The following is a 13,843-nucleotide window of genomic DNA, read 5'->3' as shown; positions in this document are numbered from 1 at the left end:
AGGCTTGTTGGCAGTTTGTGGGCAGTTCCATGGGCATACTTATCATTACACAAACATAAGCTATTTTGTTAATTTCCAAAAAAAACATAAGCTACTTTGTTTATCTGGGGTTTGTATTGACATTTTGTAGATTGTACCATGAAGGAATGGTTACGGGAGATATGAGGTATCTGATTGTGGGTTTGGTTTTTACGTGGGTTTGTTTGGCAGTAAATGGTGGTTGTCGGTGGAGTGGTGGTGGCCCTTGTTTTAAAGGTATTAATTTACTATTGTGAAACAAACCTAATTAAGGGATAGTTTGGTCCACTCGTGCATTTTTTTTTTTTTTTTGTTATTCCATAGTTCATAAGGGTAATAAGGTCTTTTAAACTTAGTTTGTGGGCATTTTAGTAACTTCAAATAAATTTTCTGGCAAAAATGATTGAATTTTGTACAAAGGGGAGGTCTTTGCAAAAATTATAAACCTTAAGGGGACACATTGCAAGAAAAAGGCAAATCTCAGGTTTAATTGTAATTAGGCCAAACTTCAAGGGAGGTCATTGTAATTTGTCCAAAAAAATAGCATTTTGAATGAAATGTACCATTGAAGCAGAATTGCTAAAATATGACATTTTGACACTATAACTCTTCTCAAAATATAAATTTGACATACAAAAATGACATTTTACATTAAATATCGTCGTAGTTGCCTTCCTCATGTGAGCGAGCCCCTTCACCATAGTTATTGGGCTCGCTGCAGCGATTGCCTCCTCGCAAGGCCCATACCTTTTGGGGTATCTAACAAGATCCAAAGTTGGGACACTGTCCATTCCAAATCATACTATGTTGGGTCGGTCACCATTGGTGACAGAAGTGCATGTCTTTTATATATTTCCCAAGTTATAAGATGATCCAAATCGATCATTATTGGACACGCAACATTGGATCAGAAATGTGTAAACTTTATTGAACTTTTTTACTGACATGTCCAATAATAATTGGCCAAAACAAATGATCATGAGACCATCTAAAAATTTATCCCTTAGATGATTATTAAGAGTTAGGACTAAGATGTGTTATTTACTGCCCAACACTCAATAATAAGACCAGCCCATTTCAACCCTAGTGGTCTTATAGATAGCTTTACGAAATTGTCAGTTTCCCGTCATTTTGAGTTCGAGTCACTAAGTTTTGTATGACATTGACTAGTCCACTACTCTCTGGATCGCTTTAAAATAGGTACAAAGAGTATTAAAATAGTTTGATCACATAGAATTAATACAGTAATTGAATTTAGACAAAAACTTATATTAGCTATTTGGGTTGAAATTCCGGACAATATATGCATATATATACTCAATATGTGCAATGTTCAAGCAAATTTATAACAATGTTTATTAACAAGGAGTGACCTGGCCAGTTGTTCTCCATCTGACCAATCAAGCTGTTTGGTGCCCAAAATTGGAGTTTCCCTCTTGGGTGAGGACTATATAACCCTGAAGTGCCGAGTTAATGCTAAACTTACTTTTCAAAAAAAAAAAAGTTAATGCTAAACACACTTGGATAGTTGTGGGTACAATTTCAAATATAAATCAACAATTATTTTAAGCATGAATAATGTTGATAAAAGGTTGCTAATGAACAGAATCTAACAATAGGAATGCCAGAAAGTCAATATGAGAATGAGAAAAATCACATTGAAAAATCAAGACTAGTTTATAATGGACAAAGGCATTGAAACAGAACGATTCCATATGGGTAATCCTTGTTTCATCATCCTTTCTTCACACACACACACACACACACACACACACAGAGGTTGCTTATTGCCCATAATTAGCTTGTTCCGTGATGTCTTGAATTAGCAGTGACATATTGAGGTTTGAAGAACCCCCTTCTTCTATTGCCTTGTTTGCCTTCTCTCCAAGATCTCTGGCTCTTTTCCTTCTCTCTTCTCCTTCCTCTCCTCCATCCATCAACATGTCTATAGACTTCTTAACATCATCCTTCTTCACCAACACCCCAACACTTTCCTCCTCACCCCATTTTACGATAACCTCCACACCAACCCTCACTCCAATCTTGAGCACTTGCACAACTAACTTCTCATTACAAAATTGCTCCGCGAACAAAGGCCATGTTACCATTGGCACACCAGCAGACACCCCTTCTAGCGTTGAGTTCCAGCCACAATGTGTTAAGAACCCCCCAATTGCAGGGTGAGATAGTATCAGTACTTGTGGCGCCCAGCCGCGGATCAGAAGGCCTCTTCCCTTGGTTCTTTCCTCGAATTCTTCTTCGCGAATCCATTTCTCCAATGCATCCGATTTATTTCTTATCACCCAAATGAAGGGTTGGTTTGATGCCTCTAAACCCAAACCAACCTCTATCATTTGTGAGGGTAATAGCTGAGATATGCTTCCAAAGGAAGCATAGACTACAGAGTTGGGCTCCCGCGAGTCGAGCCACTTCAAGCACTCCTGTTCATCGACTGAAGCCTTGTTACCTCTTTCAACCTTGTCCAAGTTGTCTTTGTTGCATAGTGAAACAGGGCCTACACACAAAATTTTTTTCCCGCCTTTTGCCTTCTGGTATTCTTTGACGAACTCTGGCTCCAACTCCTCAAAACTATTAACTATTACACCATATGCTGCTTCGTCTGCCTCTCTCATTTTGTCTCGAAAAGGTGAGTTTGTGCTCGCAGAAGATGGTATCTGGGCTTTAGTAAGCTCAATTTGTGTAGGTAGGCCTGGCACCACAAAGTAGTCGGAGTCCGAGGTTAGGTTATCAATAACCTTGTAAGTAACTATATTGTGTGTGCACAAGAGAGAGAAGCAACATGTTCCATGGAAAACAAGCCTTGGGATATGAAACTTGCGAGCAACATCGGTTGTCCATGGGAAAACCATGTCGGAGACTAAGCAGGTTGGGTGTGGTTTTAGTTGTTCCAACAACTGTTCCACCGGTTGTTGTAGCATTCTAGTGGCGGCACGGAAATTGTCAAGCATGACAGGTGAAGGGAGCATATCAATGTTCTCGCATCCTTGTGGCAATCCGGCTTCTACGCATGGAAATTCGATTTCAAGGAGATGGATTTGAAGCCCGGATTGTACAGCACGAGTAATGATTGTTTTGTAACGATTGGCATTAAGGGGTGTGGTGAGTATGGTGACCATTGCGCCGTGCTGTGCCAACAATTTGGCTATGTCTACCATGGGATTCATATGTCCGGGAGCCATTAGAGGTAACAAGATAAAGTGAAGCTGCTGGTGTTGGGAAGCCATGGCAATTAGCTAGCTAGGGAGGGAGGGAGGAATTACAACCGCTAATTGAGGTGGCCTTGTCTTTCTTGGTTTCTCTTCTCTTAGATAGAGATAAGATCATGACGAAGTCGATTTACTTGTGAGTTCAAAAGTTGTAATGCCTTCAACGGAGTTGTTGTAATTTTTGTTCTAAGGTGAGGTGGTGACTGGTGTTGGCCTTGGTGGAGCCGACCAATTTTGGTCTTACTTGATAAGAGTGGTAAAAGGGCATGTCTTAAATTCTAGGTTCGAATCCTTGACTCCTTATGTAAATTCTTGAAGCTACTCCGTCAATGAACTCTGCTCTACAATTTAAAATCATTATTACTGCGATGCTAGCTAAATCCATAGGAGGGCCACAAATGAGCCATCTTACTTGTATACTTCAGCGAACTCGAGAGGGGTGCACCCATTTCAATTCTTGCTGCGTGTGCTATTCGTAAACAGTCTCTCCAGGAATTGGCTCAGTAGCTTTTCTGATTATTATTATTTTTTTCTTTAATTTTTTATTTCTAAACACAATATCAATTTGAGAATAGTGGCATTTCTTAAGTATCAAATTAATTTCTCAAATAGCCTAGAACATTTAGGGGGTGAGTTTATAACCGATCAGTTCACCTGAATGAATTAGGATTAAGTTCGTAATTCAAGTTAATCCCAGACATGGGATATTACATATTTGGGTTTTCGAAGATTCTCGTTTCATTCTCAAAATTAGTAACTCAGTCTGAGCATTCAATTAACAGTTTTTAATGGTTTAAAAGAGAAAAAGAAAATTCATATTTAACCCAACACAAACTGTCAGCATGCTTTTGGCCCACCACTTTGGGTGAAGTGTTGGCCGTCAATAGCACGGCTCAAAAATAAATACTGTAAATAAAATAAAAATAAAAATAAAAATTGCTTCATAATTCATATGATACATACATAATAAATTTTTTTTTTTTTTTTTTTTTTTTGTCCTGACAATGTTAGAGCATCTGGTAGAGGAGTAATTTTTGCCTGTCAGTATTGCTAGGATCGCGTGAGGATAGCAAAAGACTAGCAATACCATCACAGAAAGTGACATACTTGTTGCTAGTCTTAGATAGTGGTGCTACTTCGGTTGAGTAATCCGAGTATAATCTGAGTTAATTTTTTACGAGTTTGGATAATTATTTATCAATTTGGTCCGTCTTTAAGTTAAAAAAATTTCAATCTGAATTTAATTAAGGTTGAACTTGGGTTGAAGTGTTAGCAACCTGAGCCAACCCGAATCCGAATTTTAATATTATTTTTATATATATTTTTACTTTTAAATTCATTATATATAATATTTAAAGTATGATTACTTTTTTTCTTTTCAATTTATTTGGTTAAATTTTAACTTATTATATGTTAACATTTAGTATAATTAACTTTCTAAAAATTTATTTGCAATTTATTAAAAATTTACAAAAAGTATTTAAACTTTTTCTTGTTTAAAAGTAATTTAATCTAAAACTAATTCGAGATCATATCAAATTTTTCGGTGTAATAATTAACTATATGAGTAACTCGAATTAACCCTAAATTTTTATCCAGAATATAAGCCCGAGTTGCAAGCCCGAATTTAAAAGTAGAATTACGGGTGAGGCTTGGGTTGAGTAGTTAATATTGAGGATAGGGTTAGGGTGAGGCTTGGGTTGAGTAGTTAATAGTGAGGGTTGGGCTCAAATTATACATCAAACCCGTCCGAGTTGCAGCCCTAGTTCCACATACAAAAAACCCCTGAAGTTTTAATTTGGAGCAAATAAGTCCCTAAGATGCCTCTCACGTGCAAAAAACACCCCTTGAATTTTAATTTGGTGCAAATGGATCCCTCTGACAAATTTAAACCCTAAGTTGACTAAATTACTCTTACCGAACCATTTTATAAAATATAAAAATAAATAAATAATTTTGTAAAATCACCGAAAAATGACACTATTGGAGGATGCCGGCAATGGACAAGTAAAGATAAAAATAGAAAATAAAAATAAAACTCTAAAAGAAAAGTAAAGAAAAAAATAAAAAATAAAAAACGAAAATAAAGTGCAAACTAAATAAAACAAATATGTTCCAAATTCCGAAAACCAGTGCACACTAATATTGAGATTTTTTTTCTTTTTTTTTCCTTCTTGTTTTACAGTGTTGGTATGAAAAAAAAAAAATTAAAATAAAGAAGAAAAAAAATTAGTAGTAAACAGAAAACTAAAATCTCAAAAAATTCAAATTCTTATTCTACAAATTCTCAAAGTTTAAGAAAAAAAATTAGAGATATATATAGTGAAAAAAGTTTCAAAATATATATATATATATATATATATATATATAAGGTAATGTGCACATAGCCCATAGGGCATTTTCGGAAATGTAAAAAGGCAAAATAGATATTACATTATTAATTTATGTTAGATTTCTGATTGAGGAATACTTTTGCACAATGTGAAAAGACTAGAGCTATTTTTTACCTACTTTTTCAACTAGGGGTACAAGTGCTACGCAGAGTGTACTTTATGAGTGTTTTCTATACTTATCCCTATACTTTTGTGGTGGGTTAAACAACATGACACAGATAAATCAATAAATGCATTGCAAGATAATGGCAACACAAATCAACAACAACATTTTTCAAATTCCTATTTGAAAATCTCAACATAATTGTAATTTTTGTGTGGGCTTTTTTTTTGAAACTGTAGGTAATAATAGAGTCAAGTGCATAAAACACCCCTAAAGTATGCTTACTGTGCATATCACACCCCTCACGTGCAATAAACACCCTTAAAGTTTTAATTTGGTACAAATAGGTCTCTCTGACAAATTTAAACTCTAAGTTAACTAAATTACCGTTACTGAACCATTTTACAAAATATATAAAAATAAATAATTTTGTAAAATGACCGAAAATGATACTATAGGAGGATGCCCTTTTCCTACAAAAAAAAAAAAACTCCTAAAGTTTCAATCTGGTACAAATAGGCCCCTCTGACAAATTTAAACCCTAAGTTAACTAAATTACCCTTACTAAACATTTTATAAATATATAAAAATAAATAATTTTATAAAATGATCGAAAATGATACTATTGGAGGACGCTGGTAATGGACAAGTAAAGATAAAAAAATAAAAATTAAAAATTAAAAAAAAAAAAGTATAAAAGAAAATTAAAGATAAAAATAAAATAAATAAAGTGTAAACTAAAAAAAATAAAAAAATTTCAAACTCCAAAAATCAGCGCACAGTGATATTGGGATTTTTTTATTTATTTAATTGGTAAGAAAAAATAATAATAATAATAAAAATAAAATTAGTAGAAAAGAGTAAACTGGAATTTAAAAAAATTCAAATCCTTATTTTACAAATTTTCAAAGTTTAAAAAAAAAAATGTTTAAAGATATTTTTACAGAAAAAAGTTTTAAAAAAATAAAAAATAAGGTAATGTGTACATAACACCATTATACTTAGTAGCATATATACCCTCTTGGGCATTTTCGGAAGAGTATTAGGGCAAAATGGATATTACAATACTAATTTATGTCAAATAGGACATTTTTGCACAATGTAAAAAGATTATGAGTGTTTTTTGCACACTTTTTCAAATAGGGATAAAAATGCTACGGAGAGTATACTTTAGGGGTGTTTTTTACACTTGTCCCAATAATAATATGGTTTGGGTTGATGACAAAAATGGATATTGAACCAAAATTCCAAAAACCTGTAAACAAAATAATTAATTAATTCTAGAAATATACTCAAAATGGAAAAAGAAAGTAATAATCTTTGACTCGTATTAGATTTTACGTATGGAAAATTTGTCAACATAATTTCAAATGCCAAACATGAAAAACGAGAAGAAAGAATATTGGTAATATTAGAAGAAAACAATATGTAATATATACTTGTTTCATTACTTGATCATTTATTCTTCTTGTAATTCAATTGAAAATTGAAATGCATATCTTAGGTTAAAATTTACAAATTGTAATGTACAAATAAAGAAGATGGTGCCTTTGGCCACAAAATGGAGTATCAAAATTAAGGGTTGGGTTTTTTTTTTTTTTTTTTTTTTTTCATCATTGGAAAGGCACAAAGGCCGAGTCAAAGTGGCAGTACAGAGACAAAAGTCAAGCTAGATAAAGACATACAAATCATGAAATAAAGCAACAAAAATAAAGAACAGGCTCCAGATTTGGTGAGAAAGAGCCACCACTCTAGGACGGAAACCACCAAAGGAGAAGAGCAGTAACTAAAGGGACCAAAGGTCAGGCCATCATCAAAGCAACAGCTCCAAAACTACACCCACAAGGCGCCTCCACACACCTAACCCCGTACAAGATCAAATCAAACCAGGAAAAACAAAAATCGAACCAGATCATAGATCTAGTCGAAGGAAAAACGACAGATCCACCTTGTCAAGCCGGAAACAAACCAAATAAAAGTAGATCTACCTACATAAAATAAAAAAACGACGTAAAAAACCACCTACAGGACGAACTTATTGAGACACGCCGAGATTATTAACCTTTGAGAGACAAGTAAGATCACCTCCCCACTCCCATGGAAGGGAGCAGGGAGCAAATTGGAAGGAAGGAGACGAGCAGCTGAGAGAGAGAGAAAGGGTAGAGATAGAACAGAGGAAAAGTTGTCAAATCTATCAAAACTAGTTTAACTTTAGCTGAAGGAGAGTGGGTTTTAACCAGTTTAATGGGTAGTTTTGTCATTGTGACAATAGGACATTTGACGTGCTGCACTCACTTTCTGTTATTTGTGAATGGAGCCACTATATAATACTCTCTCCGTCCCAATTTAAATATCGCTTATGGGAGAGTAATTTTTAAAGGACATGTGGGACATGTATTGTCTGTCTGAAAAACTCCTATATAGTCCTTTTCAGTTTTGAATATTCAAACTTGAAATTTTAAACTCGAAGGACACATAAAAATATGTAAAATATATTATTTAAAAAAGGGAAGTGGAAACTTATTTTAGAACAGACAAAAAAAAAAAAAAAGTATGACACTTATTTTGAGATGGAAACAGTATCATTTACTCATTTAATAATAATGTCATCCACGAGGGAAGAGAGAACCCAAAACAAGTGAATTATTAATTAATTATTCACCATCTTTCTCAAACAAGCTAGGGTCGCTAAAACAAGTGAATTCATGTTTATATGCACTTGAGTTATAAACGGATATAATTTTACTCCTTAAACAGTGATTTCTATATGAATAAATAAAATAATAATAAAAAGAACAATTTCTATATATTTTTAAAAAAAATAAAAGAAAATGATTAAAAGAGTCCGTCCTTTTTTCACTTCACTACCCCCTCCCTTGGGTTATACGCTTCTTTTGTTTCTTTTTCTCATGTATCCTTTCGTCACACATTCTAATCCAAAGAATCATAAAGTAACACTTAAGGACTACAAATCTGATCGATGCAAGTTAAAAATTGGTCAAATTTGCCGGCCTAACAATAATTTTCCTAATCCAAATCGATGTAAATGACTGACCAGCATGGTGGGTGACAAGCGTTGTTCCAACAATGTCAAAAATGGTTCTATAATAGGGACAAGGTGGGATTGGAACAAAATTAAGTGCATGCATCAAGACAAAGTCAGACGGTAATGTTGACAAAAGAGCTTAAATTTCTGACTTTGTCATGTTACTTCAATTCAATGTCTGGATTGAATACGACTTATAAGAGTGCTGCTTTTACACGCCACTCTTTTATAGTCATCCAAAAATCCAAAAATTGAGACAGAATACCATGGCAATCAGCCAATTTCAATCTTATTGGTCTCTCTTTGGCCAACCAAGTTTGGTATGACATTGCCTACTCCACTTCCTGGATGGCCTTAAAAAGATAAAAGGCAGACTATGAAAAGCTTTTAATCTGGTTCAAGCAGATAATTTATAATTGAATTTTGACAAAAAAAAAAAGGGTTATTTACTATTTGGAATGAAATTCAGGACAATATATGATCCAATATATGAAATGTACAATCAAATTTCTAACAAGGTTTATTAACAAGGGAGTGACCTGACCAGTAGTTCTCCATCTGATCAATTAAGCTGTTCAGTTCACAAAATGGAGTTTCCCTCTTGGGTGAGACTATATAACCTGTAAGTGTCAAGTTAAACACACTCACACTCAGATAGTTGTGGGTACAAGATCAAATACAAATCAACAACAATTGATAAAAGGTTGCCAATGAACAAAATATAACAACAATAGGAATGCAAGAAAGTTGATATAAGAATGAGAAAATTCACATCAAGAAATGGAGACTAGTTTATGATGACAAGGGCATTGAAACAGAGAAATTCCATATGCCGCTAATCCTTATTTTATTATCCTCTCCCTCTCATACACACAAACACAATACACACACACACAGGTTGTTTATTGCCCATAATTTGCTTGTTCCTTGATATCTTGTATTAGCAGTGTGATATTGAGGTTTGAAGAACCCCCTTCTTGTATTGCCTTGTTTGCCTTCTCTCCAAGATCTCTAGCTCTTTTCCTTCTCTCTTCTCCTTCCTCTCCTCCATCCATCAACATATCTATACACTTCTTAACATCATCCTTCTTCACCAACACCCCCCCACTCTCCTCCTCACCCCATTTTACGATAACCTCCACACCAACCCTCACTCCAATCTGCAGCACTTGCACAACTAACTTCTCATTACAAAATTGTTCCGCAAACAAAGGCCATGTTACCATTGGCACACCAGCGCACACCCCTTCTATTGTTGAGTTCCAGCCACAATGCGTCAAGAACCCCCCAATTGCAGGGTGAGATAATATTAGTACTTGTGGTGCCCAACCGCGGATCAGAAGGCCTCTTCCCCTGGTTCTTTCCTCGAATCCTTCTTTGTAAATCCATTTCTCCAATGCATCTAATTTATTTCTCATCACCCAAATGAAAGGTTTGTTTGATGCTTCTAAACCCAACCCAAGCTCTATCATTTGAGACAGTATGAATTGAGATATGCTTCCAAAGGAAGCATAGACCACGGAGTTGGACTCCCGCGAGTCAAGCCACTTCAAGCACTCTTGTTCATCAACAGAAGCCTTGTTGCCTCTCTCAGCCTTGTCCAAGTTGTCTTTGTTGCACAGTGAAACAGGCCCTATACTCCAAAGTTTTTTTCCTTTTGCCTTTTGGTATTCTTTGATGAACTCTGGCTCCAACTCCTCAAAACTATTAACTATTATACCATATGTTTCTTTTTCTGCCTCTCTAATTCTGTCTGAAATTTTTTTCAAGCCAGGTGAGCTTACATTAACAGAAGATGGTAGCTGGGCTTTAGTTAGCTCAATTGGTATTGGCAAGCCAGGCACCACAAAGTACTCCGAGTCCGAGGTCACGTTATCAAGAACCTTGTAAGTAAGTATATTTTGTGAGCACAAAAGAGAAAAGCAACATGTTCCATGAAAAACAAGTCTTGGGATATGAAACTTGTGAGCAACATCAGTTGTCCATGGGAAAGCCATGTCGGAGACTATGCAGGTTGGCTGTGGTTTTAGTTCTTCCAACAATTGTTCCACTGGTTGTTGTAGCATACTAATTGCAACAAAGAAGTTTTCAATCATGCCTAGTGAAGGGAGAGTGTCCATATTCTCGCATCCTTCTGGCAAGCCGGCTTCTACGCAAGGAAATCTGATTTCAAGAAGCTGGATTCGAAGTCCAGAATCTACTGAACGAGTGATGGTTGTTTTGAATCGATTGGCATTGAGGGGTGTGGTGAGTATGGTGACCATAACGCCGTGCTGTGCCAACAACCTAGCAATGTCTATCATGGGAATCATGTGTCCTGGAGCCATTAGAGGGAACAAGATAAAGTGAAGCTGGTGTTGGGAAGCCATGGCAATTAGTTAGCTAGGGAGGGAGGAATCACAAAAGCACAGAGGGGGTGGCCTTACCATTCGCTATCTTTCTTGGTTTATATAAGATGATGCTTCCACAACTTCCAGTGCCAGGTGGCGTAAGGACTTGCACCTATATATTATCTGCTTTGTTAGGCCTAGATCTCAGCTGCATTTACTGATTAGTGATTACTAATCATAGCCATGATGCTAGCTAATCAACAAGAGGGGGACAAATCAGCCATCTTACTTTAATTCAGCGTAACTAAGAGGATGCACCCATTTCAATTCCTGCTGGTTGCGATGACAGTCTCTCTAATTTCTACTAATTGACTCTAGGGATATCAATTAAGCCCACCCATCCCGTCCCGTCCCAAAAAATATTCTTTTTATTAGCTATAAGTTTTCTTTTCTGATAAGTTTAAATTTAAAGAATTTTTTATTATTATGATTGTTTTGATTTGTTTTATACTGAGATTTCTTCACAAAATTTATCCTAAATTTACTGAAATTGTTTTTTCTTAATATATATGTATATCAAGGTGCCCCCCGACCTGAGCCTTTTATTGTGGGATGGGTTTGGTATAGGAGGGTTTTGTCCCAAACCCACCTCATTTTTTTTTTTGCATCCGTCGTAGAATTGTTTGGAAACATAGACCCTTAAAGCATCCTAGACCAGAAGGAAGGAGTTAGGGAATGATGATACATCTCTAAATCCCATACACCTTGGGAATTTTGATTTGATTTTGGTAACCAAACTTATTTCCACATCATGGCATAAGGAATGGTTTAAGCCACGATTTTTGAATAACGGGACATTATCTTCAAATAGCAAGTGTAAAAGGATGGGACAATATCTTTTTCTAAGCTCGAGGCCCCAACATAACTTTTCCAGCCAAGAACAAATAAATCAGGCTTAATACACGGTACAGGGACACAAACCCTTTCATACTCAATGCACACAGTTGTAGGAAACAATGTGGTTAGGGATAATATATAGTACTAATCAATATATATATATATATGCACATAGGAACTTATGTCAATAACACTCAAAATATGTGTCTTAATCCAATTCAGGATCTGAAATTGGAATCTTAAGCCATCTGCTTATCCTTACTTTAAATATTGAAACTATAGGACAGACAATCAAATGAAAACAAATAATAGCACTAAAATAATGAGAGTACTGGAAACAAACAAATGTACCATGTGTCACCACATCATTTAGCAATGAAAAGGGAAACAATTACTTTTGTGATTCATTTGGAGTAGTTAGGTTAGACATCCTTGGCCAAAGGAAAATACCTAATCCTGATTCCTGAGTATGGCTCCAAAATCGTTTTGATTGCTTGTTCAAGAACCATGGCCTTTGGCTCCGGAGCTGAATTATTTCCTTGTATCTGAGAAGAACTTACGAATTAATAAGAAGATAGCTTAAAAGGAATGAATCAGAAATTTTCTTCCATGATCAATAATAAAGAAATACCCAACCTACAAATTCCTCCATTTTGTCACAATCGCACTTCTAAATTTAAAAACATGCTGCAATGAATGAAATTTTAAAAATAAAGTTTGTTTCACATTATTTGTATACACAAACATAAATTAATATTCTGGAAGCACAAATTCAACTCTCATATGACCAAATTCACAGAATTTCAATAGTTCCAAATTTTTTATCACTATAGCATTAAAAATCAATGTCAGGGGAGACAGATTACAAACCAGAAAAACATAAACATTTCAATCAACCCAATATCAACCACAACGCTACTAGAAAATCAAGAAGAAAAAAAAATTACTTATAAACCGGCAGTACCATTCATTGACATTTCAAAAAGTTCATAGACCAAGATTTACACCCATCAAAAACCCCCCAAAACCCTAATCCTCAATTTCATAAAGAAACCCTAATTCAAGAACTAGTGAATTTAGTCACCGCCTTAGTCCCCTCAGACACCGCGTGCTTCGCCAGTTCACCGGGCAACACCAATCTCACCGCCGTCTGGATCTCCCTGGAAGTGATGGTGGGCTTTTTGTTGTACCTGGCTAGCCTGGAAGACTCCTGAGCCAATTTCTCGAAGATATCGTTGATGAAGCTGTTCATGATCCCCATGGCCTTGCTCGAAATACCGATATCTGGGTGGACCTGCTTGAGCACCTTGAAGATGTAGATCTTGTAGGTCTCCACGCTCTTCTTCTTCTTAGACTTCTTCTTCTCCGACGACGCCGCCACGTCCTTGGGAAGCTTTTTGCCGGCCTTTGGCTTCTTCTCCGCAACCGGACCCTTCTCGGCCTTCTTCTCTTCGCTGGCTGAGGCAGCCGGTTTCTTCTCCGCTGGTTTCTTCTCTGCCCTAGGCGCCATTGAAGAGAGAGAGAGAGAGAGGGGTTTAGATCTAGACAAGATAGGGATTGAAGGGAAAAAGTATTGGAATTGACTAGTGAAGTTGAGTTTATTATATATAGGTTAGAAAGCGAGAGCTGATTGGTGCGTTTAGGTTGACGCGGATTGACGGTGTATCAGCCGTTCGATTTGAATAGATAAAATGAACGGATGTGATAAGACGGCAGGAGAGGATTATTCGAAAAGTCATTTTGCTGACGCCAACTGGTATTTCTTTGCGAATCAAAATTGAGATTAATCGTTTTTCTGCTGTAACCTGCGATCCAGTTTCGTCCAATAT

The 13,843-nt window shown here is 35.9% G+C and overlaps 3 protein-coding genes across 3 annotated transcripts; all 3 read right to left on the bottom strand.

The window, feature by feature from the left end:
* Positions 1 to 1,654: 1,654 nt before the first annotated feature.
* Positions 1,655 to 3,414, bottom strand: LOC132293365 (UDP-glycosyltransferase 73C4-like). The gene has a single exon (XM_059790817.1). The coding sequence runs from the start codon at positions 3,261 to 3,263 to the stop codon at positions 1,803 to 1,805; it is 1,461 nt and encodes a 486-aa protein (XP_059646800.1). The 5' UTR covers positions 3,264 to 3,414; the 3' UTR covers positions 1,655 to 1,802.
* A 6,095-nt stretch (positions 3,415 to 9,509) lies between these two features.
* On the bottom strand, positions 9,510 to 11,402 carry LOC132293364 (UDP-glycosyltransferase 73C6-like). The gene has a single exon (XM_059790816.1). It carries the CDS (start codon positions 11,154 to 11,156, stop codon positions 9,690 to 9,692), a length of 1,467 nt encoding a protein of 488 aa, XP_059646799.1. The 5' UTR covers positions 11,157 to 11,402; the 3' UTR covers positions 9,510 to 9,689.
* Positions 11,403 to 12,815: 1,413 nt separating this feature from the next.
* LOC132293363 (histone H2B.6-like) lies at positions 12,816 to 13,587 on the bottom strand. Its single transcript, XM_059790814.1, has one exon. The coding sequence runs from the start codon at positions 13,522 to 13,524 to the stop codon at positions 13,075 to 13,077; it is 450 nt and encodes a 149-aa protein (XP_059646797.1). The 5' UTR covers positions 13,525 to 13,587; the 3' UTR covers positions 12,816 to 13,074.
* Positions 13,588 to 13,843: the final 256 nt, after the last annotated feature.

This window comes from Cornus florida, unplaced genomic scaffold (assembly GCF_030987335.1).
Source record: "Cornus florida cultivar Cherokee Brave unplaced genomic scaffold, ASM3098733v1 CherokeeBrave_3.0.0_Hap2_Chr02, whole genome shotgun sequence".
Classification (NCBI taxonomy): domain Eukaryota; kingdom Viridiplantae; phylum Streptophyta; class Magnoliopsida; order Cornales; family Cornaceae; genus Cornus; species Cornus florida.
The sequence above is the reverse complement of the archived record's forward strand: the minus strand, read 5'-3'. Positions and strand labels throughout refer to the sequence as shown.